At 46.9% G+C, this 23,342-nt stretch overlaps 2 protein-coding genes across 2 annotated transcripts in view; one reads left to right on the forward strand and one right to left on the reverse strand.

Annotated features, from left to right (window-relative positions):
• Window positions 1-6,165, forward strand: part of Lrrc38 (leucine rich repeat containing 38) — a 71,777-nt gene extending 65,612 nt beyond the window's left edge. The window contains exon 3 of the mRNA XM_087215758.1: window positions 1,331-6,165. The gene's annotated coding sequence lies outside the window, so the exon portion shown is untranslated. The remainder of the gene's footprint in view (window positions 1-1,330) is intronic.
• A 10,748-nt stretch (window positions 6,166-16,913) lies between these two features.
• Window positions 16,914-18,759, reverse strand: LOC147827291 (leucine-rich repeat-containing protein 37B-like). Its single transcript, XM_087215131.1, has one exon. The coding sequence runs from the start codon at window positions 18,275-18,277 to the stop codon at window positions 17,045-17,047; it is 1,233 nt and encodes a 410-aa protein (XP_087071257.1). The 5' UTR covers window positions 18,278-18,759; the 3' UTR covers window positions 16,914-17,044.
• Window positions 18,760-23,342: the final 4,583 nt, after the last annotated feature.

Here is a 23,342-nt window from a genome sequence, read left to right on the forward strand (position 1 = left end):
ATAGCAGACAGCCGAGCCCAGGCAGAGGGCAGCCCCTGAGGGCTTTGTCTCCCTCCCTCCTGTTTGAGGCCTCATGGGCCGGGTCCCTCATGCACCTGCTGCTCCTGCTGAGCCAGCAGCCTCTGCCTCCAGTCCAGAGCCATCTGCTGGCTTAGGGCCTCCCAGTGGTAGGTGCTGCTCATGCTGGGGCCAGGCAGGGAGAGCCCAGGACCCCACCCGCCCCCGTCTTGCCCTCCCTTGGGCCCAGCCCCTAATGCAGCCTGGGCCACCTTACAATGCGGACTGGGCGGGGCTGCTGGGGCCCTTCCCTCCTCAGCCTGGAGACCCCATGGCCACAGAGGACACAACTCCAACTTCACAGCCAGCCCAGCTAGTTTTCCTCTCAGCAGCAGCACCTGGCCCTTTCCTCCATCTCCTCTTCCTTTTTTTTCTTTTGTTTTGTTACAGGGTTTCAGTATGTAGTTCAGGGTGGGCTCAAGCTCAAGGGGATCTCCCCGCCTCAGCCTCCTTAGTGTTGGGATTACAGTGTCCCCGTCCCCCCCCCCCCAGCTTACCTCCTAACCCTTGAAGCCTTTCCCCTCCCTCAGTGTACTGGCTGAGTCTACATAAAGAAAAAAAAAAATAAACACAGAATCCGGATAACCTTCACTGACCCTTGGGACCAGGCTCAAGCAGAGCCCACCCACGCAGTGGAGTGGCTCACGATTTGTTGTCAGATCCGAGTTCAGTCTGGCTTGGGGACCTGGGTTGGCCCCTCGGCATGGAGTTTTCCCTGAGGAAGTGTTGAAGACTCCAGGAGATGCATGGCAAGTGCCTGCCTGGACTGGGGCACCCAGTTGGGGCCTGGGGGTCCTGTGTGACCTCTCAGCCCTGCGGTGGGGGCTGGCAGGGTGCTGAGCCCTGCTGGATCTTGCTGCCGTAACCACTGAGCTAAATCCCCGGCCCCTCGTTCTCTTTTGGTAAAAGCAGTGTTAGTGCCCATCATGGTGGTACAAATCTGTAAACAGTTATATGGGAGGCTGAGGCAGGAGGCTCAAAAGTTTGAGGCCAGCATGGGCAATTTAGTGAGGCCCTGTCTCATGAAATAAAAAATAAAAGTGGCGCTGGGAGTGTAGCTCAGTAGGAAGGTTCTCGATGCAATCCCCAGCTTTAAAAAGAACAATAAACCAGGGGCTGGGGGTGTAGCTTAGTGGCACTGCCCCTTCCAGGCATTCCCAAGGTCCTGAGTTCGATTCTCCCACACTCAAAAATAAAACAAAGCACTATGACAATATATATGCAAATGTAGGTACATCCTCCACATGTGTGAGTGTATGTTTCTGTCTTCCAGGAGCCGGGAGCAGTTTCAGTTGTGGAATCAGAAACTCCCAGCTCCACATAGAATGGCATCCCTTATCATCTAATAAAACTGAAAAATAACACAAAACCAAATAGATCGAGAGCTGCCCCATGAGGCAGCATCACTGGAGAGCCTCTGCACACACAGCTAGCCATCAAACTGCACTGGGCCTCAGGACGGAGGAATCAAGGAGGACACCGAGCAGAGCAGCACATGGTCTGTGGCTGAGAACCTGCTCCCTTCCTTCCATTTCTCATTCTTGTTCCTTGCGCATCTGCCACAGTGGTCTGCTTAAATCCTTGGACAAGAACTGAGAATGTGATTGCACCAAAACAGCAGCCTAGAAATTCAGGCTGCATGAGGACAACTACAGCAAGGACACCATTACTTAAACATGTAACTCTTCCAGCTCAAGATCAAAAAGTGAAAACCAAATAAAAGTGACACCGTGGGCTCTCAGGTTTCTCAGGAGACTCATGGCACTGCATGGTGTTGGACAGACAGGTGCTGTCACAGTGCAGCTTGACTGTCAGGCACACAACCTCGATATCACTCTTAATTTGGCAGAGGCAGCAGGCCATGTGGCTCGGCAAGATCCTGCGGGCAGAGCACAGAGAAGCAAATTAGCAAAAGGGCTCCTGCAGTGGCAGGAGACACAGGCCAGGCCCCAGGGCCATGCAGAAAGGAGCTCTGAGTCTGGCCAGGCCTGGCACTGGGTGGGCACCTGGGGGCAGAGTGCTGTTCAGGAACACTGGGGATCCTCAGGAAGGAGGCCAAGGTGCCCCACAGAAGGCTAAGCCAGGCCCACAATAAAGGTCGGACATGGGCTCTGGGGCCAATGTGCAGCTTCGTTCAGGACCATCTCTCCCTGCTGGAAGGGCTGGCTGTGATGGGCATGCACAGGGAGACAACAGCCTTCTGTGCAGTCTCAGTGAGGCCCTGTCCTCATTGCCGTTAGGAGGAGGAAACACTGCACCTTCCTCTGGGCAGAAAAACATTTCAGTTCTACCTACATTGTGCTGTTCAGCAACTGCAGAGACTGCAAGGGTCAAATCAGGCCCCTGTGAGCATTCAACATGTGAGAAGGGCTGGGGCTCAACTCAGGGCAGAGAGCTTGCCTGGCATGCCTGAGGGTCCAGGTTTGATCCACAGAACCACAGAGTAGAAAAGGAAGGAAGGGAGAGAGAGAAAAGGGGAAAATGTAATGTGGAGAGGAACCTGCAAATTCATAATGATCCTCAAAAAGAAAAGTGTGACTTCTCTAATAGAGCAGTGGTAGCTAACAAGTGAAGAAGGAAAGCCAGAGTTGGAAACTGTCATTTGACAGTCACCCGTGTAACAGTGGATCAGACAAGGGTCATGGCAGATGTGCAGATGGATAGGAAGATGCTTAAGGTCGGATCTTCACTGATCTCAAGTTCTTACCCCTGGGTTATTTCTCTGGTGCTGAAGAGGACCATCACCACCACGAGGACCCCTGGAGAATGGCTGGGGAGGCAGCTCTGACTGGGGAAGGGCAGGCAGCAGGTTGGGAGGGTCTGAGTGTGGGGTTGCAGGAGCTCTGGGAGGAGCACAGATCGGAAACCCAGGGGTGTGCACATGGCATCAGCCAGGGAGGTGACAGGTGCAGGACCCAAGCAGCCTGCTGGCCAGGCCTCTTCCCACAAGAGCTGCGTGGCCTCCCTCCCCTCAGCTCTTGCACCTCCAGTTTCTCTTTCCTGAGCCTGGCCAGTGTGGGCCAGGGCAGTCATGGGACACGCAGCCGTCACCATGGGCCCCACAGAAGCTGCAGTTCAATAAACACCTCACACATGGAAATGACCCCTGCCTGCATCACACACACACTTCTTACCTCAGTACTCAGGCTGACATGGAGACCCAAATTCCCTCCCAGCCAGGGAAACCAGCAACTGAGACCTTGAGTCAGAAAGAACACTCAAGGGCTGGGGATTTAGCTCAGTTTTTCTGCCGCCTGCCTCCCAAACTCAAGGTCCTGAGTTTGATCCCCAGTACCCAAAAAAAGGAAAGAAAAACTCAAAAGGCTGCCATAGACCTAAATCTAACTATCCAATTCTGGGAGGAACAAAAGAAGAAAACCTTTGCACTGTGGGTAGACAGTGTGTGTTTAGACAAATATTTCTCAGAAGACACAGAAAAGCACAAATCAAGCAAGAACAACCTGCTACATTATACTCTACCAAAGTTTAAGAATTTAAAATTTCTGTTCTTCAGAAAAGAGAACCCACGACTAGAGAAAAGATATTTACTGAACACTGGCCAATGAAAAAGGATGTGTATCCAAGGTACAAAAAGCACAGAGTCTCGTTTCAGTTTTGAGACAGCATCTTGCTCTCTAGTCCAAGCAGCCCTCAACCTCACTATGGAGCCCAGGCTGGGCTCCAGCTCACAGGATCTTCCTGCTTCAGCCTCCCAGAGTGCTAGGATTATGGGTGTGGGCCACCATGTCCGGCAGCAATTGCAGTCCTCACACATTGCTGCCAGGATGTACTAAATATTACACTAAGTGAACAAAAGGGAGACAGGGAAGACCACTACTGTGCCATCCATCTGTACACTATGCTGGGAAAGTGAAACTATGTGGTCCGCAGGAAAGACTGGCTGTTTTCAGGGCTGCCAGTGGGAAATCAGCAGGAGAACAGTGAGGGCTACACCACTGTTCTCATTCACCCAACTCTACAAGGGAAGACTGAATTTTACTAAATGGTAGTTAGACCTCCAGGAACCTGACTTAAGAAACTAGTAAAACAGGCCCCGCTTGGTGGCCCACATGCCTTTAATCCTGGTACTTGGGAAGCTGAGGCAGGCAGATTGCTACAAGTTCTATGCCAGCCTGGGCTACACAGTGAGAGCTTGTCTCAACACCCCCACCAAAAAGGAAAAAAAGAAAAAAGAGTAGTAAAACAAATGTAATACAATGAAAACAAAGTAAAATAAATCTAGAAAAAATAACTTGCAGTTTTTGCAACTCCAGAGTCATGGTGAGGATGTTCTCCAGCACTGCATGGGGCACATGTGTTGCTTCCAAGTCTCTGCAGGAGAAGAGAGATGGTCACCCTGGAAACACCCTGCACTGCAGCAGGCACTTCACAGATGTCTGAGGATTTTGCTTTTGCCTTCCTGGTGAAACAAGACAGTGAACGGGTGTATTTATCACAGAAAATAATCCCAGAGACCTCTTTAGGAAGAAACGTAATATTTGCATCACCAAATTCATGGCCTTGACATGCACTAGTAGAGCCTGTATTTAAGTCATCCTATTTAATTTATTTATTTATTTTTCATCCTCTCATTTTCATATTGTATTTCCCTGTCCCTCTTCCTGCCTTTTGGCCTTTTGATAACAGTGCCTCTGCTTTTGGGGTCAGAGACAGCCCTATCCCCTGCACCTCTTCCAGGTCCTCATGTCCCCAGCACCACTCTCTGCCCTGTGAACTACTCTCCTACCATCAACATCAGTTCTTAACCCTTCCCTTTGCTAGTAACTTTTTTCCATAACCTTAGTAAAATTAAAATTAGATTCAATGCAGAAATACTTCACCTTTGATGGAAGGAAGCAAGAAGGGCAGAAGCCTGAGAATGACTTAGATGAGTACTGTAATACTTACAGGTGTTTTAATGCTGGTAATTTAAAAAAAGATGGATCTTCGATAGTTGTCAGAGGGTTATTGTTGAGGACTCTGAAAAATGCAATGGAATTAAAATTATCTATAGTTTCAACATGCATGAGACTACATGAAAAGTTTAAGGCAATGCTAGACCCACACACAGCACCCTGGGACACCCTGGGCAGAGCCTGCAGCATGGAAGGGCTTCTAAACCACTGGGTGCCCACCAAGCTAGCCGAGTACAGAATTCCAGGCCAACCTGAAAAACAATGTTGACATTAAGCATTTGTTCAGAAAAGTCATCAAATAAACAGGAACTACTCCTACCTAACAGGCAACATGAGCATCAAACCTTGGGGGGGGGTCTCATTTCCAGAATTCCCACAATCATTATAGTCTTAAAATTGTACAATTTTCAACCAAAATTGATGAGACCCAAGGAAATAAAGTGTGACCCATAAATGAGGGTAGGAATAGGGGTGGGGAGAGAAAAATCTCCCTGAAGCAGCCCAGACACTGGACTTTACTAGACAGAGGTTTAATTCACCAGTTTAAAATATGTTCAAAGACAGGGTGTGGCGGCACCTGGGAGGCCGAGGCAGGAGGATGACACATTCAAGGCCAGCCTGGGCTACATGGTGAGTTCCAGGACAGCTTGGACTGCATTGCCAGACCTGGCCCTCAACAACAACAGCAACAATGACAAAATGTTCAAAAGGATAAAGAAAAACATCTAGTCCTGTAGGCTAAAGAAGAAAGGAAAATTGAAAGAAACATAAAGTCACTCCGATTCATGTCCCCGAAGTGACCTCTCTGTACCAGGCTGAGGACTCCCCACCCCGAGTCTGCCCTTGAGGGATAAACACCCTAATCTGAAGTATTTGGACAAGGACTCTGCCCACTCCCAACCAGACCCAGGAGCGGACTCCTGCTGAGACACATCCCTTGCTGCCATGCGGCCGCCTGTGTGCAACACGCTATATAACCGGCGGGGAAAGGTGGACTTTGGGAGACTTAGAGCTGTGTGCAGGGCTTGCACCCAGTGGGACTCAACCAGTTGGGTTGGGATTTTCTGGTTGTCCTTGGGTGTTGAGCAGAGTGGCTGTCCCAGCTGGTCACGTGTTGTGTTACTTCTACCTGTCCTATTTCCTTTTACTGTTCTTACTGCTTAACCCTGTAATAAATCTGTCTTCATTCGTGCTTTCATGTGGCTGATGAGACTTTCAGGTTTGATCCTCAGTCTAAGGGGTGCACCTGGGTAGCTTGCTACAACAAATAGGAGAAGGATATCTCAAACAGAGAATACCAAAAGAGAAAAAAATGATAAAAATAAGCCAGACAGAATTGTGGCTGTGAAGTGTATGGTAACTGAGATGGAAATTCTCTGGAGCATCTCCATGGCCAGGCTGAGTTGGCAGAAGAATTGAGGACGTGGAGGTCCACTGAGGTCACTGAGCCTTCAGAACAGAAAGGAAGAAAATGAAGGCATATGGAGGCTCAGAGACTTGTTCATAGGACTCCATCCAGACATGTAGCTCAGACCCAACAAACAAAGAAAGGAAGGAAGGAAGGAAAAAGAGAGGAAGAATTACCAAAAACCTCTCAACTTAATGAAAAACACTACCTTTCAAAGAGCTCCTGGAACTTCAAATAGGGAAAACCAAAGAGATCCACAGCTAGACACAGTCAAAACATTAAAGTCAAAGAGAAAATATCTTCACAGTAGCGAAAGAACGCAATTTAGCATATGACAGGTGTGTTGGATGGAGTGGGTTGGCAGTGTACTTGTGCCAGAGGAGGTAAGGGTGTGGGAAACCTGGCCAGTGAAGTAAGCATGACCTGTTAATCCCAAGATCCTGGAACACAAGCACAGAACAGTTCCCAAAGCCCTGCACACAGGGTTCTCACAAGAACTAGAGCATGTTTTTAATAGGATGACTAGACCTGACACCAGCCTGAGGCGAGGGACCCCAACACTGCCTCTCAGGACTGTATGTGGAAGTTCTCACAGGTTTTCTGGAGATTTGGGCAGTGTGAAAGGACACAGGCACCAAGAGCAGCTTGCTGTCATGGCTTTGCTCATGATAGCCCACCTGCTTTCTCCAGAGTGTTCTTCTGTCTTGCTTTTTCCTCTTTTGCTTAGTCCAAGCTCACTCTCCAGAGCCACTTTCTCACTCTTCACTTTTACTTTTTAAAATAAAATTTTCCTTTTTTTTTGGTACGGGGGCTCGAACTTGGGTCCTTGCACTTGCGGATCAGGCAGCGGAACCCCTGAGCTAAACCCCTGGCCCCTTTGCCCCTTTTTGGGGGCTCATTTTGGCCAATTATTTGTTCAAGATGAGAAGAACCTGGTATCAAACTCCAGAAGGAAGCAAGTAACCCAGAATTAGGTAAAGTTGATTTGGTGAGATATTTTAGAAGCAACTATCTGATAACATTTTGGCATAGTTATCCAGGAGAATCAAGAGCCAAGAGATTCTGATAACCCTGGCACAAGGCCTGGATTCAGTCCCCAGGGTACACACACACAATGGTGAGGCACTCACACACAGTGCAGGAGGGGAGGGGAAGCCTCCTAAGATTAACAGCTCATTTCTCATCAGAACAATGGAGAGGAGGAGAAGGGCCCGATGTGCTTGCTCACACCTGTAATCCCTTCACTCAGAAGGTGAGGCAGGTGGATCGCCAAGACTTCAAGACCAGCCTGGGCTACATAGTGAGTTTACAGCCAGCTTGAACTGCATAGCGAGAACTTGCCTCAAAAAAAAGAAAGAAGAAGGTAGTAGGTGGCATATTTGAAGTACTGAAAGAAAACAAAAATATCACTTTTAAAATAAGGGACAAAATAAGACAGTCGGAGATAAACAAAAACTGCTGAGAGATTGTTAGTAGAAGATAGGAGTGCACATTTGCGCCCAGGCTGACCAATTTAGTTACTTAATGAGACCTGTCTCAAAATAAAAATTAAGGCTTGGTGATGCTGCTCAGGGTAAAGACCCTGGAGTTGAGTCAACAGTACCACAAAAGGAAAGAAAGAAAGTGGGCTGGGGATTTAGATCAGTGGTGCCACCACCTGTCTCAAAAGCACAAGGTCCTAAGTTTGATCCCTGGTACAAAAAAAAAAAAAAAAAGAAAGAGAGGAAGGAAGGAAGGGAGGGAGAAAACTCTAGCGTTGACATCCTATCTAGATTGGCTGCCCAGAAGAGCCTGGGCAGGAACTCCAGAAGTGTCAAATCCTTAGAAGGAAACAGAGCTCTGCTTCGAAGATCCTACTCCAGTCAGAAAACTACCTCAAGGGACAAAGCACCAAAAGCCAGATTGCTACCAGGCAGCCCCGACTACAGTGGAACAAAGCTGCATAGAAAGTGTTTGTCAAGCCCCCGAGTGACCCGGCACTTATTCGCAGTGTGAATAGCCCTGGAATCTGGGTCTTTGGGGTCAACTTTCTCCTCTGCAGAGCAGAGGCCATGACACCAACACGGCAAGACATGCTTTGACAACAAAAATGCAGTAACAAGTTTTGAGGATTCACCATGGGTCAAGCAGGAGTCTGAGAACTGCCAGCCCATTATGTGACCTGTGAATACACCTAACGTCAGGCCTGGAGCATCCTAAACACCTCCCAGGTGTAGCTATTGTGGAAATGCCATGGCAGGGGAGGAAGTCCTGAGCTTCCGACAGCAGAGGAGCCGACTCACTGTCCAGAGAGGATGAGATGCAGCTGGGAGAAGAGGGGCACTACAGATATGGGGCAGGGCACCCTCCAGCTTCAGAACCATCAGAAAATGAAACCGGCAACTGGGTCAGCCTGAGGGACACACTGGGGTGCTGTGTATGTCTCTAGTGCGGTGCCTCTGGATCTGAGCAGATGCAGCCAGGGCTCCAGGGTGGATCTGCAGTGATGCCAGGGCCTGAGTGGCAAACTTGTGCTGTTCCCTTTGGCATCCCCAGGAAAGGAGGCCAGGCTGGCAGGAGCCAGAAGTGTCCTGGGAGGGCAGGTCCAAGGCAGCTCTCTACACCGGGGCTGGGCGGGCCTGGGGGGTTTCTGCAACAGGGAGAAAGCTGGGTTCTCCTCTTTTGCTCCTCAGTTCTTCCATTCCTGGCATGATACAGACGCTCGAGAGTGTGGCTGAGTCAGGGAGCTGGGATTGCAAAGCCTGTGCTCTCTAAACACATGGAGCCTGCATGCTTAGGATTGAAGTGAGCAAAAGAATTTGCAAACATAGCCACCGGTCTGGATTTCATGGGTGAGTGAAGGGAAACACTTTAAAGTAGGGCAGCTGGGCATGGTGGCTGAGACCTCTAATCCAAGCACTCTGGAGCCTGAGGCAGGAGGATTGCCAGGAGTTCAAGGCCAGCCTGCTTCAAAAAGGTACAAAAAAGGTACAAGAGGAGGGGGCTCTTGCAATGGGGAAATGGTCCAAGGGAACAAGGTGATGGGTGAGCAGAGGGGCAAGTGGAAATAAGATGAATAAAGACATGCCATGTATGGGAGCCCCAAAACCCCAATTAATGGAAACATTATAGGCCACACCATGAGCTAAGACAAAAAAATGAACAGGAATGAAAAATGGGAGAGGGAAACTGGAGGAAGATTAGGAGGAGGAGGGGGTGGAGCAGAAGGAGATTAAAAACAAGAAGGGAGAAACGTGCTGTAAGGTGTACATGTAGCCACTCCCCAAGACCAAAGTAAACTAAAGGAAATGCAAATATGTACAAATACAATAGAGACATATTTTTTTAAAGTAAGGGGGAAAAGTATCCTTCACAATCAGGATTATCCCCCACCACTGCTTTTTTGTGACATAGTTCATTAAAAGAGTCACGGCAAAAATTTTTTTTAAAAAAACAGAGTTATGACTAGGCCAGGGATATTGCTCAGTGGTTCTGGCACCTGCCTCGCAAGTACAAGGTCCTGAGTTTGATCCCGGGTACAGAAAAAAAAGAGTTATGACCATTCCATCCCTCCGAGTGGTACTTTATGAAGAGTTCTTGGCAGATTTTAGCAGTGGATTTCAGAATCAAACAGGCTCCCCCAATTCGAGCTGACCGCTGTCAGTGTTTGGCAACAGCACCAGGGTTTCAGTCAGGAGATTTATTGGCTTGTAATTCTCTGGGACACAGGGAAAATGCAGACTGAATGCAGGCTGAATTCATCTACTTTGGGAAGTGCCCTCAAATAAAAACCTGTATTAGGTATGAAGGTACAAATCAGCCCAGTGAGCAGGCAGGATGGGGCCTGTGCAGGGGAGGAACACGGATGGCAGGCTCCATTCCATCAGTGATGAATCTACCACCTCTGGCCCAGGAAAAGGATTTCAATGTAGAAACACCCACGGTGACAGTGCCAGGTCACACTGGCTGCAGGAGTCCTGGCTTCTTCCCTTGCCAACTTACCTTTGTGAAGAGATGCACGAGGTGCCTGTCTTACTGTGGCAGAAGTGAACTCAGCTTTGTGAATAGAAACACTTGACCCAAAACAACAGTGCCTCAAGCCAAACACCCACCTGGTGGGTTGTGACCATTGTGCCAATCTTTTCTGTTTTCAAGAGTGGTCTTCCCTATGTCACCCAGGCTGTGGGGTCCAGCAGTCCTCCTGCCTCAGCTTCCTGAGTAGCTGGGACTACAGGTGCATACCTGTAGTATAACTGGCTCACCATGCCAATGTTGGGAAGTCACCAAATTAGTTTTCCAGGTACAGCTCCATTGAGATCACATAAGTATTAATGTCCCAAACCAGTCAGCTCCTATCATCTCATCACCCGGAAGCAAAAGCTTTCTCTCTTAGAAGACAATAACTTCCTGGTTCCTCCATGATGGGTCTTTTCTAGATCACTCACCTGTGCTTAAATTCAAAAGCAGACCCTGCTGGGCGTGGTGCTCCACACCTGTCATGTCAGCACTTGGGAGAGAGGTGGGAGGATCCCTGGGAGTTCGAGCCCAGCCTGGGCTCCACAGTGAGTTCCAGGCCAGCCTGGACTGTATAGGAGACCCTGCCTCAAACACACAAACACCACAGACCCTCAGCACTCTCACCCCCAGTTAGGCACCAGCACATTGAAGAGAGGGAGAGGAGGTTGTTACAGATGAGGATGCAGATGCTGTTAAGCCAACCCTGGACACATCCTAACCTCCATCCAGGGAATTAAAAATGAACTGTGTGTGCCTGGATTTCTAATCCCCAACACACACAGATGGTCTGTTCTCAAATGGAGTCGGGAGAATTTGCACAGGGTCTACAGTTCCCTTTGGGCCACTGAGTATCATAGCATTTTTCAGGTGAAAGGGAGTAAAGCCCACACTCCCTGCTAAGCACAGTCAGAAAGTACATGGAAATGGGCGACAGCAGCACACTTTCTTACAGATGCTCTTCACACCAGCACTCAACACAAACCTCGTCCTTCCACATCTCAAGGCTCCCACTGCCCATGGATAATTCCTAGTTCAAGACCCAGACACTTGTTGAGAAATAAGTCTCTGGGTGGCTGGGGAGAGAAGGGCCCTGCAGCAAGCTGCCAGAAACACCTTCTGCTCCCCATTTAGAAGACCCTGGCACTGAGAAAGCATCCACAGCTCTGGCTCCCCAGGGGATTTGTGTAAACTCTGGCTCTCGGCAGCTCCGTGTTGCATTTAAGGGGTCAGGAGCTCTGCAGAGAGCATGAATCAGAGTTCAGCTCCCAGGTGGCATTTCCAGGCAGGTGCATCTCAGAGCAGCCTCCCTGGCCGTGTGCACTTGCGAGCTCCTGGTGTGAGACCCGCTGTGCCCATGCCAGAGCCAGTCCTAGGATCACAGAGTGCAAGGTCTGCAAGGTACACTGGGCTTGGGCCTCTTTGGCCTGACATCACTCACTGGAAATAATGAGTGGATCTTACAGCTGACTTTGCAGAGTTCATACAGGACACAGCACCAGTTCGGAAAGGACAGCATGAGGTTTTTAACACACATAGTTTTTGATTTTACATGTGTTTAGCTTTCATTTCACTTACACTTGATGTAAAAACTGCATCCTGTGCCATGCATGAAATGTTCCGTAGCTGATCTGAGAAACAAAATAGCAATGAAGATTTCTAAAACAAATTAAAAATAGAAAAAGACATAAACCCAACAATGAGAAAAAAGAAGAGGAGGAGGAGGAATTTTTCTAAAGTTTTATCATTTGGCAGTGATTCTAACTCATACACAATGAAACAACCTCACTACTTCCTGCATGCACTAGAGAAATCTCACTGCAGAACAATGCAACCTTATGATTAGACTTTCATATTTACACATGAGGCACACCACACAGGATGCGGTGAATGCTCAGGGAGAACGCATGTTGAGTGATCTGTCTTGCTCTACAACAGGGGATCCCAGCTCCTGTCCAGGGCTTTGGGGTGGGACAGGTCCTTGCTGTGGAGCTTTGTCTTCAGTGCTGCAGGGTGTTCAGCAGCATCTGCTCAGCAGGTGCCCACAGCACATCCACAGCCACCAAATGTCACCTGGGGGCAAACCCACAGCTCCTGAGAACCATGAGGCCAGCACTCTACCTGTGCAGTGATCCTCACAGAATCTTAGCTAGGAAGGGAAAACGTCTGTATATAATTCAGTCACATTCAACCAGTGACATTTTCACCATGTTCCAATGTAAGTAGCCAGGGTGTGCATAAAGTTCAAAATATAATGAATTTGTTTGGAATGTACACAAACTGCAAAAAAGGCAGTGAGTCAAATGTCCCTCTTTCAATTGAATGTATTTTATTGCAGGATAAATCTCTAGGAAAAGGAAAAAGTTACCTCGATTAGTTGTTAGACATCTACTTGGTATGATAAACAGTACACCTCAGAGTTGATGCTACTGGACACATAATTTTTGTCCAAACTCTTAATCTTCACACTTGAACTTTCTGGAGACCCTGGGTCTGTCCGCATCTCTCCTAGAGTCTCTCCTTCATGATCTTCATAAATAAAACATGCAGCTATAGAGCTAGATAAACTTCAGAGGTAACCTTTTCTGACAGCAGGAGAATTTTTAGGTTGCCTTGTATTGTCTCATCAAATTCAAGATTGTGAGCTCAATGTTGTAATCTCTATATGCAATTTCTAATAAGGAGAGGCATGTTCTCATGTTTACATAGCTCCCTGGTTTTCTTCTGTTTTCTAAGCCAGTAAGTAAGAGATATCCATTTATATCACTTGAAATGCAGTTACTCTTCTCATTCATATGCAACACTGTGACTTAACTCAGATTTTCCTTCCTCTCATGGGAATGGCAATTCAGCTTTGGTTTCATATTGCCTTAATATTCTATGAATGACATTTACAGCTCTGGACCCCAGTGGACAAAGCATAAAAATCAAATTCTCATCCTAAAGAACAGTACATCTCATTTCTAAATGGACAGAAATAGCATCCAACTCTTTCCACCTTGGCAACAGGCTGGAGAGAGTTTTGATTTGGAATTAGTGAAGAATTGGGGGCATTTCTGATGTGCTTACTGAGGGTGAGCCTGTCTAGCTACCCCATTTCTCCACCATTTCAGGTATCTGTTGTGAACATGGGTGTGAACAATTCCTACATTGAAATCCTTCTTCCAGCAGCTTAATCATCTGCATCATATTATTTATATGATTTATCTGCCTACTTAACTGTTCAGTATTGAAGTGTTCATGTGATTCACATTAAATGGTCATGACTTTCTGGCTCAAAGACATCCAAATGTAAAATTTGAATGGTTTAGATTTTCTTCCCCTGAAGCTAACTTTATTTGTTCTACCAATCCAACTTTCTTGTAAATGCCAGAGAGTAAATATTTCCTGCTTTTCAGGCCACATGTAGTGGCACTTTTTGTTTACAGCACTTGAAAGTTTTGACACCATTCTGCACTTGCAGGCCAGATCAAAACAGGCTGTGGATTCGGCTTTGTCCCTAGGCTACAGACTAAATGTGACCAAAGCAGATGGCAGATGAGCACTCAGCAATCGGGTGTGAGCGGGCATCAGCCAGTGCTCAGGTCCTGCACCACTGCTCCTCTGTACCCAGGCTCTCCCACCTGAATCTTGTTTATGAAATTGAAAAACTGTAATGAGCAGGTGCTGTTTGGTGCTTGAGGTACACTGAGACAGCACTGACAAACACGGCTGCAACTTTACTGCTGGGAGAGATGGTAGGGTCAGTCTGACCTGTGCTCCCCACATGACATGGGGCACTCATGATCCCTGAATAGATACCATGGCCCAGCAACTCACAAGTACTGCAGGGACAGCAGGCCTGCAAAGGAGTCTTCTCATAATTCAGTCAGAGAGTTTCCACTGAGATTTCTGGAAAATGAAAAGGTTATTTCTCGATCAAATTTTGCAAAAAAGACACAAACTATATAGTAGTTAAAAGGAATGAGGAAATAAATGCTGTCTTATTCTGGTGTCCAGAGTGTAAACTGATGCAATATTTTTTAGGAGAATTAAAGTTTCATATCTAGAACAGTTGTCACCACAATCCTATTTCTAGATCTCCATTCTACAGAATGACTCAGCAAGGTTCACAGAGAGGCATGTACAGTGATGCTCACTGCATCCACACATGTAAACATGAAAACTGGACATATTCTGATCATCGGTCATAGGGGAATTGTTAAGCCCACCATGATGGATGCATCCTATGGAATACTATGCAGGAGTGTAAACGTGTATAGTGGCCCTCACCTATGGGGAAAAAGCCTGACACATCCCAGGAGAGAGCTTCAGGCTGCAGAGGGTTGAGGGTGCTCTGGCTGTGGCATCTGCCACCCCACGGATGGCCAGGGTCAATTCGGCTCATCTTGCTGGCCCGGTGGGTGTCCCCTTCCTCCCTGTCCACTTCATGTGGATCCCTTCCAGTGGCATTGGCTTGGTTGAAGGGGATGGCCACTCCTGAAAGAGCAGCACTGCTTCCTCCAGCAGGGTGTACGAGTAGCTGTGCTCCCCTGGTAGAACTTCCAAACAAGCTCTCAGGTGCCAGGCAGCAGAAACACTTGTTCTGCTGCATGTAAACCCCTATGTAGGCAAATATGGGGGGGGGTCTGGATAGATCTAAATTGAGCTCAGAGTAGTGGTTACCTAGGGGATGAGGAATTGGGAAACACAGGGCATTTTCCCTTCACTGCTGTTTCATTTTTACCCATTAAGGATGGAATCATGTTTATCTGTGTGACAGATGATGAACATTACTTGTTCCTTATTTCAAGGAGAGCCCACAAGACTTCTTTCTTTATTTTTTGCTGTGGTGCTGAGCATGGAACCCAGAACATCTCAGTCAGACCAGCAAAGTGTGCTACCACTGAGCACTCATCAAATTTCCTTCTCACCATAATCATGGAATTTCAAACCATTGAGGCTGATCCAGGACAGGGAGGGGGAAACCTATTTTCACAGGTATTGACATCTGAATTCTGGACCTAGAAGCTTATTGTGATGCAGATTTTCCAGTCTCTGTACTCATAGTTTCTCGACCCACTGGTATGTTCTCCAAACATTCTTATCAGGGAAGAAATAGAATTTCCTTGGAAATTTCTGTAAAGAACAGGAGAATGAAGAGACTATGTAAGAGAATCATGGTCACTTGGTGGGGAAATTTAACAACAGACAGAAAATACTGCCTCGTGATGCCCTGTGCTACCCACTTCTGGGTTTGCACAAAAAGGAAGTGTGTGGGCCACCTGATAGGATGAGATGGCTCCTCCACAAAAGTGAACATCTATCCTCTCCGTCCCAGCTCCAGAGAGGGTAACACCAGCCAAGTCCTTGCCATGTAAGTGGGCTGACTGTGATGGCTGCTGCTCAGGCCCCAAGTGACCAGCAGCTTTCCCTCACCATCACCATGTGATTCAATCCTCAGCAAGGACAGCACCTATGGTCTTCAGACTCTTCAGCACTAATGTACACCAGCTCCCCACTACCCTCCACCTTTAAAAGTTCTTTGCATATTTCCTTTCTTGTTTTGAGACAAGGTCTCATAAATCACTAAGCTGCCCGGGGCTGATCCTGAACTTGTGATCTTCTCATCTCAGCCTCCCAGGGTGCTGGAATCACAAGCGTGTACCACCTGACCTCTCCCTTGTGATGCCTTTTCCCTTGTCTTCCCCTCTGTCAGTTTCATGTTTGGGAGACATGGTCATCCTTCTATGGCTCCCACTGCATTAGGCCTGGGCTGGGCATGAAATGGATGCCATGTGTGCCAGGCCAGAAACACACATGAGCCTGGACAGCTCTGAAGGACTGGAGAGTAATATAAATAGCTGGGACTCGTGTATGTGCCCAGCTCTGGAGGAAGTGTGGCAGAGGCTCACTATTCTAGTTAGAGGCTCACCACCTATGAGATGGCACCTCCCACGATTCCCTTTTTATACATGAGGAAACAGAGTCACAGAGCCCAGTATTTGCCCATAGCAACAAAACAAGCAGAGGAACCACTGGGTACAAGTGGAGTACTCTGGTACCCAGTCCTGCCCTCTACTGTCCTCTTCCATGCTCTTCTTGCTTCTTCCATATTGGGATTGAACCCAAGCCCAGGCATGTGGGCCAGAACCACCCCTATGGGCCGGGATGGACCTCCATGCACCATGTCTGCCTCACAAGCAAAGGTCCTGAGTTCGATTCCTGGTACCAAAAAGAAAGAACTAACCTACTGGATAAGGGCAGCTACAAATGAAGGACTAGGAAAGGAGCACAGTGGAAAGGAGACCAGGGTAAGGAAAAGGTAAAAGCAGAAAGTCTGTCCACATGGGCTGGGGGTGGGAACGGCACAGGGACCTTGAGAAAAGGCTGCCACATCAGGGAGAGTGGGGCACACAGAGGAGGAAGGTGACACAAGATGGTGAAGTTCCTGCTGTGGGCACTGGGCTCAAGGGCAGGAACCTCGTGCAGCCTGCGTGTGGGGCCGAGATCAGTGAAAGACAGGGTCTCCTCCTTGCAGGAACAGAGCTCACCTATGTCCTTGTGTGTCATGCTGCTCTGTGCACCTAGCACAAAGCCTTCACCTCCAATGGTTGAGTGGTGACTTCAGTCAGGATTGGATGCTGAGCCTGAACCTGGTCTGGGCGTGGCAGCATCACCCGCATCCATGTTACAGGGGCTGTAGATTTCTGCAGGGATGGAGAGTGTGCAGCCTCTGTGGAGGGCACAGCAGTGCTGCTGGGATCCACGTGGGAAGGTGGGCCTGTGGCTGGGAGTGATGGGTGATGTTGAGTGGGCTCCTGACCAGGACTTGGAGCACCCATCTCAGGAGGCACTGGAGGTTGAGTGACAGACTCAGCTGGTCTGCAGGCACAGGTCCAACTGTGCCCAGAATCAGGTTTGGTGGTGGAAGTGTCACCTCGGCGGGCCTTTCCTGAACAGCTGCAGACCTCTGGAGGCCAGTAGGAAGTTCACCCTCTGCAGTGTGTACTGGAGTGATAGTGGCTTCCACATCCAAATAATCAGATGTGACGCTGGGCAATGATGGCAGCACAGCTTGGTTCTGCCCTTGGAATGAAACTGTAATATCATATTGGGCTGGAGGGGGAGCTACACTCTCACTGGGTGGCTCATGTGGATGCTGAGATGGGTCCACCGCCTGAGTCGGAGAAAGCTCTACCTCCTCAGGAGGTTCTAGGGGTGGAGATGGGGCCTGCTGGTGGTGTGGGGGAGGTTGAGCCTCCTTCCCAGCCGGTGTGGGCCTCCTGTTCTTCACAAGCACATTAACTGTGACCCCCAGCTCCTGTGAATGACACACTTCCCTCCTACCCAGAGATGGAGCTTTTACCTCCTGTGGCACTGACAGCTGCTCCACACCCTCCTCAGCAGCAAGGTCAGGTTGACCCTGGGTGGAAGAAGGTTTCCCTTCCTCAGGGCACTGTGAGAAAGGAGCTGTTGTTTCTTGCTGAGGAGAAAAGGATTGCACCTGGGGCATCTCTGGGTGGAGACTCTGGGCCTCCAGCTGGAATTGAGGTGTAGTTTGTGCAGGGGCCTCTGGAGGCTCTTCTGAGTTCTCCTGAGACTCCAGATCAAGGCTGTCATGCTCACCTCCATCCATACTTGTGTAGATATCCTTCTCTTGGGAGATTTGCTCCTGAAACTTAGGTTTTTCAAGTTGATGTGGAGTTCCAACCACCACCTCAGGGAGTTGCTGATGCCAATCCTGCTCCTCCTCGTTCAGGTGTGAAAGAAACTTTGCTGCTTTTGACTGCTGCCTGTCCAGAGGTACAAAAGGTACTTCACCTGCCTGGTGGCCTGCAGTGTGATGGAGCCAAGAAGTCTGGATCTTCCTTTTGAGGCAAGGAGGTAGAGCTAGAAATTGATTCTGACCCCCATCTACCATCAGAACCAGTTTTTGGAGCCTCTTTCACCTAGGTAGCTTGGCATTCAGACCTTGATGTGGGGCAGCAACCTTATCCAGCTGTGGGGACAGCTGTCCAGCAAACCTCTGAGATGGAGACAACATCTTGGTGGGCACTGAGGAATCCAGGTGAACAAAGCCTCCAGGGTCTTCTGGGGGAGTAAGAGCAGTGAGTGATTCAAGCAGGAGTTCAGAGTTGAGGGAAGAGGGCTTATTAGCTGCTAGGGGCTCAGAGTTCAGGTGAACTCGGTACGGGGGTCCAGTCTGGCTGTGGGACAGCCAGGATGGGCAGGTACATCTGTTGCCAGTGCAGCAACAATGTAGCCCAGAAACAAAGTGAAAACATGACAGCAAGGTTTAGTCACACAGATCTAGGCCAGTAGGGTGCTGACCCTAGGTCTGCTAGAAACTTTCTGGCCGCCACCTGTGTGGCAAGTGCCTTGGTAACAGTGCTCACCCATATTCTGCCACACCCCACCCTTTCTGTATGACATCATAGTGGAGGAAACCTTTCTCAGGGCTGCCCATCAGTGCCCAGGCCTCTCTTTCCCTTAAAAAGTGACAGTGGCTTTTTGCAGGACCTCTTCATAGCAATGCCAAAGTGTGGTCTTCGGCCTGAACCAGCCATTGGGTGGGGTGGGGAAGAGCTTCCCATGGAAGTTAGGGCTTGGTCTTGGGATGCTCAGAAGTGTTGCAGCAGAGAAGAGCAGTTCTGGGCTATAGCCAAGTGTTACAACTCAGTGTGGTGGCTCTGAAACACAGCTCTGAGGCACAGCTGAGCTTTATTGCTCAGTGTGGCAGCTCTGGGTCACAGGTCTCATTTTGTGAAGACTTGAGAATCTGACGGTCAGTTGAAGAGGTGGAGATAAGCCTTTTAGTATGCCAGTGAGCCCCAGTGAGCTCAGAGGAGTCTGAGCACTCTACCAGAAATGAGAGCCTCCTTATATAGGGACCCGCAGGGTAGGTGAGCATGCTCATTGAAGTGGGGGGGGGGCGGAGTTACAGAACATTCCTGACAGGGTCCAGAGCTCAACAGAACCTTCTTGTGAGAGGGTAGGGCTTAACAGAACATTCCTGAAAGGTCACACAGTTCAAACACCCACACACCACTTTGATACACTGGGCAGGAACCCAGCCACATAAACTTACATTTCCAAAACATTCCATGGAGAAAAAAAATGGAGGCAAGGCCAGGGCCTGTCTTACTGTTTAGCACTGCTCTATCAGAAGTGCTGGTCCAGCTCTGGGAACTGGAGCTCTTCCTCCTCCTCCCTGAAACCCAGAGTGAGTCTTCCTCCCCTTGGCTGCACTGCTTCCAAGCAAAATCAAGACCAGGTGGGGTGGAGGCAGGAGAGCACATCTGAAGGCGATTTCTTCCACAGTGTTGCCATTTGCTCTGAACTCAGTAAGGGTTCCATGTTTCAGAACTCACTCCTCTCTGTCAGATTCTGGCTTCATAGACATCCCCACTGTGGTGACTTCACAATTTCAAAGGGAGTTCGAAAATGGGGTGGAGACCATGGGACCAGTAGATACTTCAGATCAGAAGGCGGGGCAATTTTTATTCTCCAAGAACCACAACGCCCTGGGATACAATGAGCAAAGCTTCAGAGAAAGCACTGCAAGGCTGGCCATGTGGCTCAGTTGTGCTGCACCTGCCTCACAAGCCAAGGTCCTGAGGTCCACCCCGGTACAAATTTATTTTTCCCCCCATTAACTTTATTGGTACATTTTAGGTATACAATACAGTTACATTCATCATTGGGATCTTGTACCATTACATGAGTCTCTTGGTTCTTATTTTTTTTCCCCTTCTCTTGCCCTCCCTTCACTCCCTCCACACTTCCCTATTTGCAAAGACCTTGTTTCCATTTTTTTCCTCTTCTCGTATTTTTTCCTTTCCCTTTTTTCCCTTCCCCTTCCCCTCCCAATTCCCCTGCTCTTTTAGACTTTGTCTTCCTGTTACACAATGTCAGTTATACATTTTTTAAATTACAATATTAAGATCTAGGAGACATTACCACAGATTTTACAGAATTTAAAAGGATATAGAAAGCATATTACAAAAATCTGTTTTGAAATAAATTTGACAACTTCTAAGAAGTAATTTAGAAAAATTAATGAAACTAACTCTGGAGGAAATATAAAATTTGAATAGCACCTATTAAAGAAAGTATATTCCTACCTTGAAAAACATACCTATATGACAACAGCAGGCTCATAAACATTTTAACTGATAAATCATATTGAACAATTAAAGCAGAAAAAAGAAGGAACATTTCTCCCCTCATTTTAGGAAATCAACATTGTGCTAATCCTAAAACTGGATAAAGATAATAGAAGAAAAAAGTATGAACATAGATAGAAATTTGGTTAACAAAACAAACTCTTAGAAGTCAGATCTGGCAGTATGTAGAAAGTGGTTTTGTTATAGGTATGGCAGTGTTGGTTCAGCATTGGAAGATCCACCCCCAAAAGTCATCATTTTAACAGAGGAAAGGAGAAAGCCGTATGATCCTGTCACTAGTTGGAGAAAGAGTATTGGACTAAATTCTACAGCTGTTCATGGTAAAAACTATCAGGAGACTAGGAATAGAACAGAACCTTCTCAACAGATCAAAGACATGTACTCCATACTTCCAACAAAAATTCCTTCTATGAATGGAGATGATACAATACTTTCTCCCTAAAGTGGGGAACAAGGTCAGATAAGCCTACTCTTCATCTGTCCATTAGACTTTGAAACATAGGTCTAAACCAAAATAGCCTGGCAATAAAATGACACAACTAGGATAGGATTGGCATGGCAGAAGCAAAATCTTTTTATGTAGAAGAAATGATCATCTACAGAAAAAATACTAAGAAATCTCTAGGAGCCCCTAGAACTTGTGCTTGAATTTAGAAGGATTAGAAAACACAAGGTATATATAAAAATTCAGGCCTGTGTATACTTGCTATAAATGAAGAACTGGATATTGAACTTTAAAAGTTATGTAGGAGTACAAGGGACCCAGAAAAGCCAAAAACAAAAACAAAAACAGTGTTGGAAGACATTTAGCATCCAATTTTAAGACATCTTCTAAAGCTATAGTAATCAAGGCAGTGTTGGTGTAAGGAAAGACATATAGATCATTGAACTAAAAGAGATTTTAGAAATAGAACCACACATATATGGTCCACTGAGTTTTGAAAGATTATTTAACATTAACATTTTATAGAATATAAACTCGATTCAAGAGCCGAGGAAGAGATAGTGTCTTCAGCAAATGGTACTAGAACACCTGGTATCTGTATATAAAAAAATTAACCTCAACCCTTATTTTCCATATAAGAAAATAACTTGAAAGGCTCTATCAGCCTAAATAAGAAAGCCTAAAAGTATAAAACTTTAAGAAGAAATTATAAGGGAAAATATTTATGAATTCAGTATAGGCAAGAACTACCTAGGAAACAAAAACCATTGATGGATAAAAGAAAAAAAATTGAGATTCCATCAAAATTTAGAACTTTAAATGACATCATTAAAATGAAAAGTAGTCCTTCAACAGACCATATTTATAATGCATGGTAACCTGGGACCAGAATATATAAAGAATTCTTAGAGCTCATTAATAAACCCAATGAAAATGTAGACATAAGATGATAAATAGCCAGGATAGCACAAGGAAGGGTGTGCAATTCTAGAATCAGAAAAATACTAATCAGTACAATAATAAGACTGAATTATACACTCATTAGGGAGATGAACTTAAAAGTTTTAAAAGCCTTGTCATAACTTTTTCTTTTTGTTGGATTCTCCCCCTTTGCTTTTAACTTGTCAAACCCAGTCTATTCATTCTGCTGGGTTTCCTAGGGTTGTGATCCTCATTGTCTTTTTCCTAGGGTATTGTCTAAAATTTTTTGGAGTGCTGGTTTGGTATTCATGAAGTTCCTGAGATGCTCTTTATCATGAAAGCATCTTATTTCTCCAACAATTTTGAAAGATAGTTTTGCAGGGTACATCAATCTGGGTTGGAGGCTGTTTTCCTTTAGGGCTTGAAATACATCACTCCAAGCTCTTCTTGCTTTGAGGGTTTGCACTGTCTGCTGTGATTCTGATGGACTTTCCTTTGTATGTGATTTGTTTCTTTTCTCTCAATGCTTGGAGAATTTTATTCTTCTGTTGGATTTCTGGAGTCCTATTATATGCCTATGTGTAGATATTATTGATTAAGGTTAGCTGGAGTCCTATATGCCTCACTTATCTGTATGTCAAGTCCTTTTTCTCTCCTTGGGAAGTTTTCTGTCATCCCTTCTGTGAAGAGTTTTTTATGTCATCTGTACTCTCTCCTCTTTCTTCATTGACTCCAACCAGTTTTGTGTTATTCTTCTTTGCATCGTCTAGCAGCTGCTGGATTGATTACTCATGTTCCCTTACAATTTTAAAGCAATTTTTCTTTTATTCCACACTAATTGCAATCTTACCTTCTACATGTGAAATTCTATCCTCACATTGGTTTATTCTGCTGCACAGACTTTCAATGGAGTTTTTAATCTCTTGGAAATCTATTTGTATCTGTTTTATGGAATCCATTTGTTTCCCATGCTGGGATTCCATTATGTTCCTCAGGTCCTCTATTTTTTTATCTATGTCCTCTCTAGATTTATTAATCATGTCTTGCACCATGAGCAAAATCTTTGCTGTTCTCTAATTATTTCTGATTTCATTTTTTCCAGATCCTCTTTTGTTGCCAGTTTAGAGAGTTCAGGTGGTTGAGTATCAGGATGTTCCATCTTGTTTCCCTTTGGGGTTGCTGTAGGTGATCTGGAACTCCATTTTTGAGGCTTGTTTATGTGTCTTCCACGGGGGGTGGGGATGTGCTTCTAGTGTCCACCCAGCTCACCTTCTGTGCGCTTGGAGCTTGGGATGGCAGCAGGGGAGCTTCCTTCTGGGTGCTGGAACCAGCTGAGTTTCACTCCCCTAGGAGCCTGGGACTCAGGCGAGGGAGCTACCTTCTGGATGCTGGGATCAGTCCACCTTCTTGGCCCTTGGAACCTGGGATGGCAG

This window comes from Heterocephalus glaber, unplaced genomic scaffold, assembly GCF_053883595.1.
Source record: "Heterocephalus glaber isolate CG9 unplaced genomic scaffold, H.glaber_assembly_v1.0 deba00001452, whole genome shotgun sequence".
NCBI lineage: Eukaryota > Metazoa > Chordata > Mammalia > Rodentia > Bathyergidae > Heterocephalus > Heterocephalus glaber.

Coding starts and splice junctions, on each gene's coding strand:
- LOC147827291 (XM_087215131.1), bottom strand. CDS start 18,277: ATGGTAGATGGGGGTCAGAATCAATTTCTAGCTCTACCTCCTTGCCTC.